This window comes from Mesitornis unicolor, unplaced genomic scaffold (assembly GCF_000695765.1).
Source record: "Mesitornis unicolor isolate BGI_N332 unplaced genomic scaffold, ASM69576v1 scaffold14962, whole genome shotgun sequence".
NCBI classification, from domain to species: Eukaryota; Metazoa; Chordata; class Aves; order Mesitornithiformes; family Mesitornithidae; genus Mesitornis; species Mesitornis unicolor.
In genome coordinates, this window is record NW_010168734.1 from 24,897 (window position 1) to 44,713 (window position 19,817).

General features: G+C 39.4%; 1 protein-coding gene across 1 annotated transcript in view; it reads right to left on the bottom strand.

Moving 5' to 3' along the window:
* Window positions 1-19,817, bottom strand: part of LOC104536506 (isoleucine--tRNA ligase, cytoplasmic-like) — a gene marked incomplete at its 3' end in the record, with an annotated part of 54,422 nt that overhangs the window by 24,335 nt on the left and 10,270 nt on the right. Inside the window, exons 5-11 of the mRNA XM_010179133.1 lie at window positions 16,947-17,064; window positions 14,081-14,228; window positions 12,073-12,160; window positions 9,935-9,995; window positions 8,303-8,398; window positions 3,877-3,999; window positions 2,361-2,452 (exon numbers count right to left, since the gene is read on the bottom strand). Coding sequence (XP_010177435.1) covers window positions 2,361-2,452; window positions 3,877-3,999; window positions 8,303-8,398; window positions 9,935-9,995; window positions 12,073-12,160; window positions 14,081-14,228; window positions 16,947-17,064 — 726 coding nt within the window. The remainder of the gene's footprint in view (window positions 1-2,360; window positions 2,453-3,876; window positions 4,000-8,302; window positions 8,399-9,934; window positions 9,996-12,072; window positions 12,161-14,080; window positions 14,229-16,946; window positions 17,065-19,817) is intronic.

Genomic DNA, 19,817 nt, shown 5'->3' on the forward strand with positions numbered 1-19,817 from the left:
TGTTTTGCTCTCCTTATAACCAAGTCCTTTAGGATTGCATCAGAGGAACCAAAGCACCTGAGCAAACAGCCTGTTTCTTAGCAGTGCCACAAAGCTGGCATTCTCTGAAATTCAATCTTTATAAATTGAAAGGATGAATACCAGAAAGATCGCTCCCTGTGGGCATACCCATAGTTCTCTTGTACCTGTTCTGGATTGCAGAGCTGTTTAAAGCAAATTATTGTGATCTTATTCCCATTCCATTTTCTCATCATTTAGGAAACAAATGACAGATAACTGACCACGTGCTATGAAAACTACCTGCTGTGTACTTACCAAGTCATTACTGCTCTCCTTTCTCACATTTTGAAGTTTAGCTGACAGAAAATTACTGCACATTGCAATAACAAGAAAATATAGAGAAGGACCAGAACTCGATGATATGTAAGAGAGGTAAAATATTGCAACACACTAAGGATTCAACAACCTCCTGGTTTCAGGGAAAAGCATGAGCAGTAGTGCATTCAGGAGAAGAGTCTGATTTCAAAGTTTTCTTACGTTAATCAAAATAACTTAGAACTATGTTCAAAGTAAAGAACTACCCTTCTACTTTTAGTATATTCCAATTATGGTTTGATTTCTGATGGCAGTAAAATGAGCTTTTCAAGTAGAATCCATTATTCTCTTCTTCCCACCAGACAATTTGCTGCTAGGTGCTGCCTGCGACTTCTCATCAATCAACACAAGTGTCAACAGCGTGGCAGGATTAAGTATTTTCTACAGAATCAGCATTTCTACATTACTGGTTTGTCTCAGAAGGCCATGACCATACATGTGAACTGCTTCAGAAGAAAAACACAAGCAGTGCTTGGTTTTGGGCTCCCAGTTTTCAAAAACTGTCCCAAATCATCAAGGACACAACACTTGAAGAGTAATTCCCCTTCCTCCTCTAGGTAGCTGTTAGAAACAAACCAATCATGCTATTCAAGAGCAAGCAAAGGTTACTCTTGCTACAGATCAAAGATAAATGCACACTGTTAAAACACTTACCTGGTAGCATTAAAGCTAGAGAGACAGAAAGGCTTTTATCACAGTTATTTCAATACGGGTGTTGTAAGCATCAGATACAACTTGAAAAGTTCAAGTGATTTCAGATATTAAATTAGATTTGTTTTTAAATGTATCTTTACTTGTAATACTCCAGCTTAACACAACATCCCTTCTAAAAGATTACTGGAGGTCCTTTTCAAAAATTTGACATTGCTCAATGATTTTTATACATATGTATTTCTGAATTTTGACAACAGGACTGCAACAGCAATTGTGTACATTTGAAACCAGGGACAAAGCTAATCAAAACATGCTTCATGTCTAGAATGAATTTGTCTAGCCTGTACATCTCACAGCCAAATCATCTTACATTTGTTCACTGAAGGCCCACAGAGACTTGCACATGGAGTGCCCCTCTGCAGAATTCCCAGTCTGACAAGGAAGATCTGTGTCAAACCACCGTGCTGAGCCACCTACCTGATTCCAGAGAGAATTCTGAATTTCCACTTGGCAAAAACAAACATTTCTAGAAGTCCCCCCAGATATTATTAGGTGATCCTGCTCTGGCAGGGGTGTTGGACTGGATGATTTTTCAAGGTCACTTCCAACTCCTAATACTCTGATTATAAACACGTTAATTGCTATTTCTGATCAGAGACATTGGCTGTGAACTCCACTCAGGAATGACTGAGCAGAACACATTTATGTATTACACCTTCTACCACTGCGGTGGATGAATGCTAGCTTTGATTTTAAGCAATGATATGGACATTTCCACATTATAAGCAACTGGGCTCTACCAGACACCAAAGAAAGAAGTAATTTTACAAGGTTATAAAGAGGTAACCATGATAATATCTATAACATAGCCATTTTATCCAAAACATGGAAAGTTTGAACAGAAACATTTAAAGACGGTCTGCGATACACTTATTTAGATGCTATTAAAAGGGTACCAAAATATCCTTTTCCACCACTCAGGACTTAGCTGTTTAGAAAATAAGCTTTTTTAGACTTATTACAGCCATCTTCAAAAGGCAGTTAGCAGTACTACATGCAACACTGAAGAACGAGAAATCTAAACTACAAAAACACACCTGGAAAAATCAAAATAGAAAAAAAATGGCACTACATTTAAATGCATCAACTTTATGGCAAAAAAATTTAATTTCTTTGATTACTAAATCAAAACTGGAGCTCTCCTAATTCAATAGTTCCTGTGACTTTTAGTCTTGTTAAAAAATTAAGTAAGTCAAGGGAGGGGAAAATGAGGCAAACCTGAAGAAAGACACAGTTAGAACCCTCAATCTTAAAGTTACTTCTCTCCTTACCTCCAGCAGAAAGGATAGCTGTGCTTAAAACTACTGCTGTGAACCAGTCTGCCCTTCTCTTTCAGTAATTTAATGATGCTCTTATCCGCATCCTAAAAAGACAGAACAAAAAATTTTCCTTGCAATACAAATTTCAGTAAGCTACTACACAATTTGTCTCCAGTACCCAAATTAAGAAAATCCCTACAAATAATCCAGTATTTACACACAAAAAAAATCCAAAAAGCTTCTATACAATTTATGCATTTACTGCAGGGGCACTGTAAAACACAAAATTCGGAAAGTTACTTGCTTTTCCAAATTCTGGTATACAGCACTGGTCCCTTTTTGCCCTTAACTTTGTTTCCACATACACACAACAACTGTGTACAAAACATAAATACAAATGCACTAATACAAGCCAGAAGTAATATTATTTAATGTATTAAATCTTTTACTGAGTCTTCCCAGTAAAGCACTTTACTAGTGCTTCTTACCTAATATTTAAGCTTCATTACAACACATTCCTCTAACGTGTCTACAGCTACAGAAGTTGAATTATCTCTTAAAATACCTTGCTAACTAAAATACTAAATACTAACTAAACAGGATTTGCATTCTAAGCTGGAAGTTGTATATTAATAATCAAAGACAATCTACCGAACAAACAAGTGTCAACAATTAAGAAAGGAAAAAATATACAGTTTTATGATGCAGCAATATTAATAAGCTAAGAATTCAGCATCATGTGAATATTTTCCAAGAGCCTTAAGTTCAGATTGCTACCACTAAGAACCTAAACACACAGCCGCCAGGGTTTTCTTATTTGCCTTCATATACAGCAGGAAGCAGCAATAGCTGAGTTCAAATGCAATGCAAATTTTTTAAGTCTTTTTCAAGCTGCGTTTACAGGAACACACTTTGCTATCCAACTGTAGCAGCAGGAAACCCGATGTGTTTTCTTAGCACATAGAATTAAAGAGGCACTCCTTTCTGTGGATTTCTCCGTAGCAATCTGGAGTTCCTGTGGGTTCCTTTCACATGCATTCTCTTGCATGTACTAGCAAATAAATTCACATTGCAACACATCCCACAGGTGGGGAAAATGACTGGATTTCTCTCCTTTAACAAGTCGTGTTAAAGCTGCCTGGTACAAACTTAATGACATCTGTGAATTCAGAAGTTATCCAGAGGTAAGGGAGGCCTCTGCAAACTTGCCTAGAGACTGCATGCATAACATTTCCCTAAGAAAGAAGGAAAAAATGAGACTCTTTCTGCAGCAGATACAAAGAGGAGATACTCCTCTTCCCTTTCACTACTAGATACACAGTATTGCTTACATTTCACATTCTTCACTTTTCAGATATTGTAATAAACAACTCCAATATTGTTCAAAATGTTAAAACACATTCTGATGTTTCCAGATACCAGAGACACACTGAGGACAAGGCCACTTAGGCAAAGAAAAGAACACTTTTATCATATATAAAATTTAACTGGAATGAAGTGGCAATTTACTTTCTCCAGGACCACCAACCTTCACATACTGCCCAGCAAAGTCAGCCACTTCTGCTGTGAAGCAGCCCGATGCATCAACAGGACAAACAGGCACGGAATCTTTCCGAATAATATTAAAATCCATGCAGACTCTGTAATCATCCTACAAAAGAGGCAAGAGCCAGGTTATAGAAATACAAGACGCTGGTTAAAATATCCACCCCTGGAACACAAAATTAAATATTAAATAGAAAATGTGGTGACTGGACAAGAACAGCAAAATACTCAGCCTTCACTAATACCCAAAAAGCGTAAGAAAAGATGTATTTTACAGGATTTTTTATAGGGTCACTTCAGATTTTTCATTAACATAACAATGGTATCCTTAAAAAGAGCAAAACAAATTAGGGGAATAGGAAAGTTCAAGGAAAGCTTAGTTTTTAATTTCAAGTCTGAAGTCAAACCAAGTCTGTATCTCAACCAACCACCACTCCAGATCATCCACTTTCTTGCCCTAAGGCCAGAGAACGTTACTGGGTGTGGAAGGGGAAGGAAGAAGGGGACAGCTGCAGATCAGTCACTCTCAGCACATTCACAGAATCATTTCTGTCTCCTCAAGGAGCACGACCCTGTCCAAGACTGCACCAAGCCAGGTTGCTTTTTGAGTCCTAGCGATTCCTGTATTGCTGCTCTGACGAAATGGGGAAACCACACACTTCAGAGGCAAAACCTGAAGTTTTGTGTAGCATGAAGCAGAAGCTGCAGTGACCCTGCCCACCAAAACTAAGAGCAGTTGCACTGTTACCCTCCACTATGTTTAGAGCTCATTTATCTCTTGTAAATCAAGCCCACAGGAGCTACTTCTTAGGAGTTGCACTCTAAAGCAATTTATCAACCTTGATTAAGGAGATCACACCAGAAGTGTGTAAATAAGCAAGTGCTCCATAGCTAGCTCATTTTTTCTTTCCTAGATATAACCAATACTGCGAGCCAACTTTAGAGTGAAGTGACAGAGCAGGGTGTCCAGATCCTTTCTGTGATCTTCATTCTGTACCTCCAACCCTGCCCAGCAGTCCTTGTAGTTACCAGTGCCCTCAAGCCAGGCCTAGCAGATGTTGCCTGTTGGTCAGCAGTATATTTTACAATGATGAAACTCATCCCTAGACACAGTGGAGCTGGCTATTTCATGTAAAAACCAAAAACCTCTTCAGCTACAGCATTCGTTTTACTCTAGATCAGTCTCTTTCCATTCTTACTCAGCCTCCACTTGGTCAATCGGTCAATAGATTAACTGAGATAAGTTCATTCTCAGTTGACCTTTGAGCAGCTGTTATTGCTGAGATACAGCAACAGACGGCAATGTTGAAAATGAAGGCCAGATGACAGAGCTAACATCATCTTCAATTTGGCAGTGAATTGTAAAAGGCTTTGAAGAAGCAGCCAGCGAAAACTACAAAGCTTGGCATGCTCATGACCTAGCTAAAACATAATAACAAACCTTCCACTTTGCAGGACCTAGGTCAAGATGTGGTTCACCTTGATTTGCATCGCTGATGCAGCCGATGATATGTAAAGGGATTTGCTATTTCGGTTTTCTACAGTTCATTCCTTTGAAGACCTCAATTTGAATGTGAAAGCTTTCCAGACTGACCCACCATTTGATTTAATGAAGATTTGCTTCAGTAGCCACAATCAAAGAATATATTCAGGCACATAGAGAAATCCACAAATGCTCAGCTCCAGTGGAAAACTAAGACAAATTTCAATTCTTTGCAGGACAGAAGTCATTGTGTTCCTTTTTAAACCCCTGTCACAATTAGATCTCTTGAAAGATTACAAACAAAAGTTAAAAACCATACACAGAATGAATGAAGCAGAAGCTGTTAAATAGCTCATTGAGAGCTCAAAGCTTTTCTGTCTGAAATTTTAAAACAAAGAAACAAACAACAACAACAAACAGGAAGTCAGAAGGTTCACCTCCAGCTCCTCCTAACAAAAACCAAGTATACTTCTGCGGTTCACTGAAAAGGAAGTGCAACAGTAACACATCTATGACTCTCCCTGAGCAGGCACTAGAAGTACAAGGCTTGCATGCAAATCAAAACGTTACTACAGCTTTTCAAGTTGACTGCAGATACATCGACACGTGATGACATCCCGGAGCAACTGAATTTTAGTGTCATGTTAATATGGAGTTTAGAGTTCAGTGTCTAAACAACGAGTTTAGAGTTTTTAATACAGGTTTGTCTTGTTCTGCGAGCTTTAATTTTGATTTCTTTTGAACTGAAATAATAGAACGCTCTGATATCGTGTGGCAGCTTGTACTTGACGAAGGCATCACACAAGACAATGAAACTACATATCCTGGCACTAAATGAAGGTGAATTTTTAGTTTCTATTTTGTTAGAGAGGGATACATTCCTGAGCCATCGGCAATACAGAAAATGTATCAGTAAGTAGAATTTAAAACCAAAACAAAACCACAAAACAGTAACTTCCTTTCTATCCCTACTAAAGGGACTTAATTCACATCGAGGGGAAGGGATAGAGACACTTTCTGTGGAGGGCTGTGCTCTTTCTTCTCCTCTGACCCTTGCCTCCTGCTTCACTTACCACTTTCCTCTTTCCTGTTCATCTTCAACACAACACTCCAGGAATTCACAGAGAAGCCTACAGTCTGGAGTTATCTCCTTTCTTTCCTCTAAGCTTGTTTACTTAAGGGCAAACGTTTAATGCCAACACATGGCACACTCAGGACTCTATACAGAGCCTACTGTACAGTGAGGAATTTCTGAACCTAAACCAGAACCCTTTGTGAGCTTTTCTGAACAAAGATAAATCAGTGGGCTGTCAAAAGTGAACCACATGCATCCCAAAAGAAAAAAGGCAGCAGTATTAAGTGCAACATACACTATGCAATTTCCTTCTAAAGGCAGCATATCCAGTTGGCTCAGGTCTATGCATCACGCATCACAAAGTCAAGCTGCTCCTTAGCAAACGAGTGCAGTTTTGTTTGTGATGATAGCGCACTTTTTCCTCACACAAGCATTTTATGTATTTTTTTCTTTGCAATGCATTTAACTGATACTCTCATGTTTGTTTGTTTGTTTAAAAAATGGATTTAAAGATCATTGCTGACTTTCCAGAAGAGAGACACAAAGATTTTTTTCCTCTGTGTTTACATAAACCTGTGTGCTTATAACAAAATCAAACAAAAGAAGGCAGATAATCCTTGCTCTAAGTGGCCAGTCAGGCTTTCCAGCAAGCTGGTTCCAACCACTTAACTGTGTTGTGTAAATACATAACAACACAGCAGCCAAAGGAAAGTTTCTTCCAGAGCTGCTCCTCTATTCTCTTCCTTTACTCCATCTCCTACAGCAAGAGCTCCTGCCTCAAAACCAAGTCTGCTCCCTCACCCTTCAGTCAAGTCCTCACAAGATTTAGCTACAGGGGAATATCTGAGGTGCAAGTAAAGTGTCTTAAGTCTAAAGCCTATCAGCACTCACCAGGAATTTCTTTATTAACTAATAACATACAGCCCAGTCTGATTCTCTTTATCCACAGCCGTATAAAGCTGGCACATCTTTTCATACGACATTCATGGTGACAAGGGAAACAACATCACAATGGATGCACCCCTCAGAAAAAAGAAAGAAAAGGATAGGATATTTCCTATGAATAAGAAGAGACCTATAACTAATGCCAACAGTTTCTGGAAATAATGGTAGAGCTTGTGGTCCAGGGATTGCTAATTGCTGGGCATTGGCAGTTCTACTGCAGGTTTTCTGAGGGCATCTTTGGATAGTGGCTGAAGACAGGACAGCAAACAAAAAGGACAATGAGTCTAAACCAGTGCATTTAATTCATGTGTCTAAAAAGTGAAATGATGAAATCCATGAAAAATTATCCCTCTTAACCTTCAGAATAATAGACTGAAAGGACAATAAAGATAGAAAAAAGAATGAGTGCATCCAAATCCTTCCGAGAGACAAAAATCTCAGTACAAAAGCAGTCAAAGCATTTTTTTCATTCTCTAAAAGCCCAATACATAATGAAATTGCAACACTGAACAGGGGCAGTGTCCTGAGCAGAACCACTGTTACCACCCAAAATCAGCACTTAGCAAAGTCAGTTTTGACTACCAGTGCAATGGATCATTTCTGCTCAAAGCTGGAAATTTAGACTTTGAGAAAAGCTAAGCTCAATGACACTCAAAAGTACACTTCAAGTACCACAATAACCAAATCAAAGGACACCTAAAATCTCCAGCCTGGCACAGGAAGGGCACCAGTGAGTGAAGGAACTCATTAGGATACAATGCTACACTGTATTCTTGCATTTGTAAGCAGCAAATGGGAGGACTGTTTAATATCCAAATCACCCTGACAGACCCGTCCCCAGTAGCTGGGAAGCCAAGTAATGTGTGAGGACAAAATGAACGTAACAGACACGTAGTTCATACTCACAGCTCCAAAATAGGGGGCCTGATGTACAACACCCGTGCCTTCCTCCTCCTTCACGTAACTGTCTACTACCACAGCAAAGGCACCTTTATCTTTACACTGCAACACAAAAATACAGTTTTCATACATACAGCAAAACAGATTTCTTAAGAACAAGCAGCAGCTACTGGGGCCACCTGCCAGAGTCAAGAACTGCATCAAAAATAAATGACAGAGTAAAATGTGACATTCCTAACATCACTGAATCGTTTCCCACAGCTAAGACACCCAGGCTGTACACTGCATTTAAACAGTATCAAATGTGATTAAATCAAGACCACTCCAGAAGGCCTCACAGTCAATTACTCTCCCAGCCACAGATCTTCACACAGTTAACAGACTACAAATCACTGCACTCCTGTTGGGGAGCATTCAACCAAGAAAGCTACTATAGATTCTATATTCAGAAGTTCATCCTGCATTTCTATGTCTACCATACCTTCCAATTTTTAAAAAAGTTTGCTTTTACAAGTAATACATTTTCTTTATTTCTCCCCGATAATGAGAAGGTGGCAAGTATGAAGTAAACAAAAAAAAAACCCAAACAAAGAATGGCCAAGAAAAGAGATGACAATTTGCAGTGTGTTCAGTATGTATATAAAGAAAAAAGGAGCTATTTTCTATTCCTAAAGTAGTAAAAAAAAAAATCAGTGCAGTCTGCAGTCACAGCTGAACCAAACATGTTACAAAATACTAGGTTGGGCTTGTTCTGAAGAGGGATATTTTGAGATAAGATACCCATTCTACAAAAAACAGTAGATGCCCATCTGCTCCTTGGAAGTACAGCAGGACTCAAAAACTTTATCCATTCCAAACTCTTCCACCCACAGTCCCATTTTTCAGATTCAAATACTACGTGCTTGATCTGTCCTCTAGAAATAACAGGTCATCTTTGCTGACTTCAGCCCATGCTTCGAACATACGGCAGTTAGAAATGACCAATTTCCTTACACAAGCGACAGCTGCATGGCAAGCAGTGCTGTAATCCACTTCAGCTCTTTCTAAATTATAACCCATTTTTAATCTTTTTTTTTTTAATATATAAATTCTCGACCCCCTCTCTCATAGCCATATATTCTATTATCACCTCCGGAGCTATTAACTATGCTAGACTTACACAATGCTTAAGTGCTGCACAGGAAGATATCCATGAACACCATACGTATCAGCAGTTATTTCAGCAAAGGCTTTTAACTCTTCAAATGAAACACACTAACGTCTGCAACTGTTATGCACAGTCAAAGTCATCCTCTTGTGAATACAAGATTTGCAGACTTAAAAGGCAGACAGCAGAGGCTCACCAGATGAAAAGTTGAGATAACATTAATTAATGTGTAGTGGCAGTTTTTCTGCAGTCTGAAGTCACACTACGGTTTATCGCTGAATTCTTACTCTAGGTGTGTTTAGAACTTGAGGGAAAAAAATACAGAAAAAGTCAAGCTTTTTTTTTTCCAACCGTTCGCTAGGATTTTGATCTACTTTAGTGCGACACAGGGTTTGTTATTAGGACACAAGATTTTTATAATATAAACACATAATATTGAGAATTGGTTTTATTTTTGTCTTTGTATCAAGCACCAAACTTATTCATCTTACCTGAATAAAATATTCAAAGAGCGGTTTGTATGTCTTGCCTTTAAGAGCAGCGCCAGGAAACCTGAAGAGAAAGATTTACATGAACACAAGTTAACAACCTGAAAATTACTTCGTCAGCCGATATCAATGCCTTTTTTGATTACTTCCTTTTCCCTATCCCTAACAGAATTTGACTTCTAAAGTGCAGAAAATTATTTTCTCAATAGTTTCCTTCCCATCTCTTCAGCAATCTAGACTTGGACAAAAACTATAATATGTCTTACTGCATCTCTGTTAACAGTCAACAGGTACGCTTGTACCCGATGGTATTTTAATCAAGCAGTCATTGTAAACTGATGTAGGAATTAAGCATTAATAACAATCTATTTCTGGTAAAGCTGGGCAAGGAGCTTCTGGGTAAAACACAATTTCAATTCCATATACGTAACAAGAAAGCCCAGTAGCTCAGCAAGTTCAATAGAAGCAAATATGCACTGATCCAAGCCACCTAAAAGTGACACGCACAGAAGACTGCGATATAGCATACTGCAGCGTTTAAAGCTTGGATGCCTCATTTCTTGTTCTAAAACTAGGCACCCAGGCTCTCCACGGGCACCTCAGAGGAAGAGCCAGCACAGACAGGACTGGCTGAGACAAGAAATGCAAGACAGAGCCTGTAGATCCAGCTCTCTTCAGGCTTCTGACAACAGTCGACAGAGATGGTGATCAGGCTGGGATTCACCACTCAGAACTCTCCTGAAAGTGCTTAAATCTTCCATTTCCGGAAAAAAGTCTACTTAAAATACAACTTCATGTAATAGATGGGATACCTATCTATGTGTCACAGCTGTGGTCTTTCCCTGTACTGTTCTTGATCCACATCTTCCAAAGCAATGGTCAAACCAAAAAACTCTAAACTATAGCAAAGTGGGGAATGCTTCACAGCTGTTTCCTTGCACAAAAAGGAACTAAAGCAGTACTTGATGCCAAGTTAAAAAGCAGGACTTCTCAGCTCAGCATACATAATATCCACTAGGAAAAGAGGATATTTCTATTTTAAGCCACAGCTTCATGGATAGTTTATATATTTTATATTATAAACAGCTTCAGGAATGTTTGAGGTGCTTAATCGGGATCAGATGAGAGAAAAGCATCCCAGCGCTTAGCCACACAGATGCGGGAATGCTCAGAACCAACATGAAGCTCTAGAACTGGCTTAAAGAAAGAATAGTTAAATTCTTATTCAATGCAAGCAAATGAAAGGTAAGGGTTGGGGATCACATTTCTGATTTTCTCTTTTAGTATCTGAAATACTTTGTTTATAAACAAGTCCTGAAGTTCAAGCTGAAAATTTACATAGTGCTGCCTTCTCGTGACCTAACTTACAGCAGTAATGGACTCCTAAGGTCACTGCAGTAGTCCCTCACTCTCAAGAGATCACAAATCTCTGTTTTGGATTCTCTAGAATCCAAAGAGACAGCAGCATAAAACTGTGTGAAGAACTGAAGTGTGTAATATGCAAATAGACTCAAATGCAACACAAAGGGACGAAAAGATTTCAAAGAAGTCGAGCTACATAGTTTGTGTGAGAGCGCTACTGCACTTAATACCTGCAACCCTTAACCACTGTGACTTACTAAATAATTCACATTTTTCCACTGAACCAGGATGAATAAGCAGTCTTCAGAAAACAGTAACTGCCACTAACTGGGTAACTTAAGTAGACCATCCTACAGATGCAGCATTTGCTTGCTAAAGACAACCGTTTTCCTTTTGCCCATTTCCCTGTAAGTATTTACTTAATGTTTAGAAAGTGTTCAGCATTTGGACTATCTCAGGTTTTTTTGAGATTTTTTAATTAAAGTCATGTCTTTCTAAGGAAATGCACAGGAAAAGGAAGGACTAAGGAACCTCTTTTTTTCTTCCTCCCAACACAATATAACAATACAGTGAAACTTGTGTTCTATTTGTAGCTTCATGTGCAAGACTGATTTCTTCTAGTACATTTCAGTCTCTTTTATAGATTTTTGCAAGATATATACACACATGCAGGGAAACCCACCTTTAGATAACTGCAAAATCCAACTTCCTGAAACATTTAACCTCTGATCTATAAAAATACTGGAAGTTAACAAGTGTGTAATGATTTCTGCACTTGCCTCTCAAGTATCTCATATTCACTCTCAGATTTGTACAGTGCTATCAGCCTGGATTCCATCAAAATGTAAATCTTTCCCGTGACATGATCTGGAATATAAAAGAAAACAAAAAGTTACATAGATGTCGATACCCTCAAGTGCACCATTACAAAACCTTTCCATTTATGCAAGATGGTATCAAATCAAAACCTTTCCATTTATGCAGGATGGTATCAAATTAGCTATAAAACTGCCCAGAACAATCCTGCCATTGACCACTGGTTTCCAGCCACTGTCTCCCCATTCAGCCACTTGACGAATGCTTTTCAAAAGTTAAGTTTAAGCAGAAATCACAAGATGAAGCTCAGTTCACTCATTTTCAGTGTAGTTTTATTGTACAAGAGGCAGAAATACCCTACCTTGTCTATCATCAGTGTGCTAAAGAAAACCAATTGAAGATTTTCAATATAACCAACCAAAACAATCAGAAGATGGACAATTACTACAGAAAATCAGTATTATTAAGGTGACACTGAGGGCAATGTTTACACTTTTTATTCTGCTTTTCTGTTTTATCATTCCAGTCAATTTTATGGTTGGATTTCTTTTTAAAGCAGGTAAATACAAACAAAAAGTGAAATGTTATGAAGGAAACCCAGAACCTGCCCCCAAATAACCCTGATCTCCTAACTTCAACGACAGATTTTATTCAGACTACTAGCCTACCCACTCAGTCAGGGTCACTCCCTCAGCAGCAGACTGTAGGCCAAAGACATCCAAACCCAACCACTCAGCATCTCAGGCTGGCACAGGCGTTACTTCTGAAAGTACTCAATAACTTTTTTTGAGATGACCAAATTTACGTTAAAATCTTTGAAAACTGAAACATATTTAGTTCTCTCTTAAACCAAAGAAACCCAAACACCTGGAGTTCACCATAAAGGCCTCTGCAACTTTTCTTGATTAACATCTTAGGTACACATTAGATTCCCGTGGTTATGTTGGAACTGGAAATGACACCTTTGGCATTTTTTACTCCAGATTAAATGTCATCATAAACTTGAATTATCTCTTTTTTTTTTAAACATACACTGAAAAGTCAGAAAAGGTGAGCAGTTTGGGAGAACCTGAAAACAGCAGTGCAAGAAGTACTCCTATCCAAATTCCTGCTTCTTTTATTTATTAAAAACCAAAACCAATTGTTTTGTAGATCAAGATAGGATTAAAGATGACTGCATTTCAAGAATAAAATTAATTCCTTTACTGAGTGAAAAGCAAGACACATCATAACATACTCCATTGCCAACTGAAAAAAAAGGAACTGCACACCCTGGAAAACTATTTGAAGCAGCAAAGAGAAAAGCAACAGCCGATATTGCTCAAGCACGCTGCACGGTCTATCGACACAATTCCTAATGTGCTGGGTGCTCTCATGAAAGAGATTGCCTTGTAGTACAACTTGTTTAGCCAGGCACAACCAACTGGTCTATGAGCAAGCCATGGCACTTGGACAAATGCACTCTTACATTGGAAACCATCGTATATACCCTGCCTAAAAAACACACTTGAGCCAGGTTGAGACTAGCATGTGACATCTTGGGTCTGTTATGTACAGAGACATTGAGTCACTGCAACTCAGCTGTCATACAGCACTGACTTGCTTATGAGGCTGGGCCTCAAGAAAGATGGGAAGAAGAAAAAGCTGAGGACACCCAGTCACACTTCCCTGGTCTCTCAAATACAGTGTGACTTTAAATGACAGATAAAACATTTGTTCTTCTTTATTTCATCTGTCAATATCTTTTGGGGAACAGTCCTCACAATGCATGTAAAATTAAAGAAAACACAGCAGTCAGAAATCATCGGTCACATAAGACGTAAATCTCATTCTACAAAATAACACTGATCTAACCCCAGCAAAGTGCTAGAAGTTTAGCATAAAACAGTCTATCATACAAAATGTAAGTACACATTCACAGGCACTGAAGAAAGAAGTGTTCATTGTGTGCCACCTTCAGTTAACACTTGCCTCTCAATTTTACATACTGCAATTCTGGATTAACGCAAAGGGCCAGATTACTGGGCAAGGTCCAGGGAGTCGTGGTCCAGGCGACAAGAGAAACACTTGCATCTTCATCCAGTGGGAAGCTCACAATGACTGAAGGATCTTGAACGTCCTTAAAAACAAGATAAAGTCAAAGGGGGAGGAGGGGACGAGGAGGGCAGAGGGGGTGGGGAAGAAGGTTTACTGCGTGTAGTAGTGAGAGAATGCAAATCTAATAAGTAGTAACTATTACTGTCATCCACCAAAGCCTGTCTTGCAACTTGCCCAGTTCATCACTGGAGTGGTAGACGGTGAAATGGCAACAAAGTTTGAAGAGAACACCAGGCACAATGTTCCTCCATGAAACCAGTGCAAACTGTCTGTACAGCAAGGTCACAGGGTTGAAAATTCAGATTCGCAGTGAGAGGTTGGCAATCAGCTGTCACAACACCAAAGATAGCCGAGTGTCAGTTCCCTCAGGTACTTGTCATAATCCCCTTTTAAAAACCTATAATCAAACTCAACCATCACAAAAATCAGCAGTTCCTCAGACGCTGTTACACAAAGCCTTTTCCCACCTTTTCCTCTAGAGTCACAGAGCAGGAAGAAGAGCCATTACTTAAGAAGATACAATCTCTTACCAAGAAGCTGTTGTTAACAAGGGAAAACTTTGGGGTATTTACCAACAGTACATCACTATTTCAGAGTAAAAATATCTCAGGGAAGGAGACCTTTGCCAGCTACTCTGTAAAACTTTGCCTCCAAACGAGTCAAAAGAAAACCCTGGAGACAAGTTTTTCTTTCAGACAAGTACAATCCTACTCAGTCACTTCACATTTCACACGTTACGAGAAGCAGGCTGCAAAAGCAAGTCTAACCTTGCAAATGTGAAATTTTCACTATTAATTTCAAACGCCAAACGAAAAACGGGTGCCACGTGCACAGGCCCCGAACACAGGAATAGGTCTCGTGCCCTCACCGTGTCTAGTGCAAGGCGCTCTGGTTTCTATCCAGCATCATGGAACAGTTAACGGCATCACGGGACAGGCAGCTATTTATGTCTGAGCTAAGGGCTGCTCCAGAGGGAATTTTCTGTGAACATCTGGTGCAGTCAACAGTGAAACATAAATATTACATAAGTCTCGAGCCGCGCTCAATACCCAGCAGAGATCGAGCTCTCACTACAGCTCTGTCTCTGTTAAACAACTCTGCAGGCTATTCACTTCATTTTCTGAAGCACTCAAGTTGACCAGGTAGATAAAAACAACTGGCAAGCCATACAAAAAGATAACATCCAGGCTGCCAAGTAATGGCATTGTATAGTGTTTTATCTGCTCACAAAATTATGCCTGCTTTCACCTGAAGACAAAACTTCTTCAGTTAAACGTAATACAAGCTGCTGACGTAGTTTACTTCGGTGTACATTAGCCACCTAACTCAGATTTTCTAGGCATGCTTCTTGTGTCCTGTTTCTCATGATTTGTGTCCCGATTCTCACAGGATCAATAAACAGAAGCCAAAGCCTGCTTTCCACAGCCAGAAAGATAACAGCTGCCTCACACCCAGAAATGACTGCTCTCTCCAAGAATAAATCATGGCAGCTTACAGCATCTCAGTCGACAAAACGCCACCTCCAGCAGACAAAAAAGATAATTTTTGCATGAAGTGGCAGAGCAGCACACCCCACACACACACCTTACCGGTTCTAGAGCAGGAAATAGCATCTAAAAATTTCATTAAGACTCAAGAAGAGAAAAGAGCTTTTCTCTATGGAAAAGGGGCACGCACACAGACGAAAAAATCCTAGTCTTTGTTCTAAAGAAAGCTCATTAATCTCAGCCTCTATGAAATATCAGTCAGTAAGTATGAGCAAAGTAATTCCAGTTGTCAGGCAGCCACAAGTGAAGGTATCTTTGCAGGTCTCACTTTCTTAAATCACAAAACCTTTACTCTTCAGTATGGTCACATACCCCTTAGAAATACTAAAAGCTCTAGTATCCGAGGACTGCATTGTACTACAAGTACAAAAGCTTGCTTTAAAAACACTATTTTTGGCCAGCAAATTGGCCTTTTTTAGACAAGATGTAAAAACGCCCAGATGTCACTCTGTGCTAGCTCTCTGCTCTAACAACACAAGTGGAAGATTCACAATGTAAGGATACGGAGGGGATTGGAAAGGATACAAAACCTCTGTGCACAAACTAACACGGAATTTGGAAAATTGGGACACAAGTTCTGCCTTCACATAAGTGAACGCAAGTTTGTTGCAGATGAGAAGCTGCACCTCTTATATCTAGTCATTCATTTGTAAAGGAACATCTTATAAAACAGAATACCAGGCATTCGATATATGAGGTAAAACAATTTCTGTATCTCAATTACTGATTCTTAGAAGAGCTACTATCCTCCTGCTCTCCAACCAAACACAGTCTTTGACAATCCTTATTAAATCCCTCACAAAAGGTTTCAACTCTTCCAAGGACCACCTTCTTTTCAGACCTGCACAGACAGGGACAGCTACAGCTCTCCTCTATTTACCACAGAAACCCACCACGGTGCAATACTCAAGGTGAAAACCCAGAGATGAAGTGAGAGTAATGTACCAGAATAAAACAAAGTATGCACTGTAAGCAGTAACCATGAAGGACAGGGAAGAAGGCTGGGATCGAGTGATCCAAGCACATTCAGCAAAATACAATAAAAATTATCCCATTTACCTGAATTTTTACAATCAGTTTGGAGTGTAATAACATCCTTTCATACCACCAAGCAAAAAATACTGAAGCTTTCCAAATCCAAACTAAAGACAATAGAGAAAACTGATTGCAACAGGTAACATACACTGACTTACCTTGTAATTCTGATGGGACTCGAAGTTCGACAGTGGGGTGTTGCATGCAGTTGAAAAAGGCATGACCTTAACGCCTCTATACACAAGTCCTTTGTCATACAGCTGCTTGAAAACCCACCTGGAAGCAGACAAGGAACATGGAATAGCACTTTCAAATTTAGTAAATCAACTGCAAAATGGGGTTCTGCTCTCGCTCGAGTGCCGTTCTAAATGACATCTTTTTTAAACAATCAATCATCAGCTAAAGACAATATTTGCAAGTCAAAAGGAGACAAATTGATTGCAACTGTGTTTCTTGCTGATTTTTAGCTTTACCCAGATTCTACCAGCTTGATTTTCCATGCACTGACTGCACAGCACATAGTAATTAGAAAGACAAATCCACATTGCTGATTAATCTTTCTCAAATTTCTTGAAGATGAAGACCACATGAAATCTGAACTTTTAACAAGGCTAAAATCAGTCACAACTTAGAGAGAAGACATGTAGGGACATGGCTGTTCCCTTATCACATGATCTTAAGCATCTCCTACAGCCACCAGTGCTACAGAAGACACAGGTGAGAGATACCTGCAGCACACCCAGAGGAAATCCTGACAATCTGAAGAACCATTTTGCCCAAGAGGGCACAGCTAATCATGCAAGGTAACACACTCAGTTTTGTGGTCCCACCGTTCACATTAATATTCTCCTTTATTAGCTCATCTCACTCTGGTCTCAGCTCCTGTCCAAGATCACAGTCTCACATCAAGCTTTAACTCTGCTTACAAAGTCATCAATGCGTATCTGGATTCTTACATCTTCTTGAAATAATCAAGACAGCCCATAATATTACAATAGGACAAATGGAGTCGCTGCTCAAGATGAAGAGAAGCTGGAAGAGAAATGCTTCACGTAGCAACTCATCGCATGTCCACGTGTTGGACAGAACCCTGTATTTCTCTGTATCCTGCAGGGTTTGCAAAAGGACCATCACAATTTATCAGCTGATCAGGTCTCACTGACTTGCATGCTTAGCAGTATGGTCTGCAGGTTGGCTGCCTTAAGAGCAAAGGCAGGAACAGGTAAAGCCTTAAATAACCATGCCAAATTCAACTGAAAAACAAAATCAGAGTTTCGGCAGAATCTGGTCTTCTAATTCCACATCCAAATTGTTAAACACCACTGAATTTAAAAACTCCTTTACTCAAACTATGTTTTCAAACTATCCTGGATCACTTTTCTGGGTCCCTTTCCAGATAAGTACCTCATTGCTAAGCAACCAACTCCATCCTGGCAAGCAGCACATTTTCCTGCAGGCTGTCATTCTGTGCTTGAGAATCTAGACCTGTATTTCAGTCAGTGTCTTGCCTTCTATGCTTGAAATCCTAATCTTCAAGACAAAATGCAAGTAGATTATTGCATCGATTTCTACCTGGAGCCTGAAACAGGAACATCAAAAGATATGCACTGGCTTGTCACGGAAGTCATACAGTATCTTAATCAGAAGAATTATTACTCTGTGGATCAGACAGCTGGAGAAAATACAGACTGTCATATGCAGTTCACTCAGATTCATCCATAGGCCTCTAAGTAAAAGTCCAAAATTTCCTCTCAGTGGTCACTGACACCAGAAGAATTAAATAATCTGAACTCTAAGATGAATGAGGGCTCAGAGACCCTCAGCAGCATCAAGTTCTGCCACGGAGGGGCCAAACTCACAAGTCTTTCAGAGCAACAAAGCTGCCTTACCTTACAGACACATAGCAAAAGTAACCCTGTTAAAGGAAGAAATGTCACCCACAGGCAAGTTGTGGCTGCCCAACTCCTAACCCAAAGCCAAAACACAGTAGTGAGCGCATCTGTTTTACCACAAAGACCGTATCAACTTAAAATTGCATCAATATAAATCAGGCTTTTTATTAAAATGATTCATGAACAGTTTAATCAGCTTTCAGCAAATACATTTGAGCTGTCTAATTGCAGAAGTTTTCATGCAAGGTAAAAAAAAAATCCATCACAGAGCATAATTAATGCAGATTGTGACAAGTGGTAGCATTTCTACTGAAGGTGTTCAAATTGCCTTTCAAAAACAGCTAACTAAAATACCTACAGAAAAAAACCTCCACTTTATCCCTACTTTCTAAAGAACACTGCCTACTAACAGCACAGAAGAAAACTAACTCAGAGAAACACTGAATATTTAATTCAGCTGGAAATATAACCGCAAAATTCAGGAAAGGCGAACACTAGATGGAGCTGCCAAGTTAAAAATCCAAGCCAGCATCTCCCTCTTGTGGCAATTCTGCCCTACAACAAAAACTAAGTGCTCCCCAGTTGTTTCCCTGCTTCACTCCAGCATTCTTCAGAGCTCTCACTGCAGTTCCTAAGGACTCCTCGTTTGTAGTTGATCATAACCACTTCTCTCAGACAGCCATCCCAACATAATAAGTAGGACTGTGACCGAGCAAAGACTCCCGCTTGGTGCAATAGCCCTCATTATCACTACAGAAAGCTGTTCTGTCATCTTAAAAACTCCTTAACAAGAAAGCTTCTGAGAACAGTTCTTGTGTGACCATCAAAAATGCATGGGAAATTACTCCCAAAGAGCCTCCTGCCAGCACCACTGCCTACCTAAAACAAAGCAACTGCTAAAGATGAAGCTGGTATGAGTGACTTACAGGTGGACCCCACGTTTTGCTTAAAAATTCAAGAGGATATTTTAAACAAGAACATATTAAACAATGATTTAACCCTTATGTTCCCAAGATGTTGACAATTTGCAAGAAAGAGGCTCTGGCTTTGTAAGTCAAAATTGAAAGTGGAGTCCTTTCTTAAAGAAATAAGCTAACAAAACCACAGAGCTCCTTTCTACTGACAACCAGGTAAAGT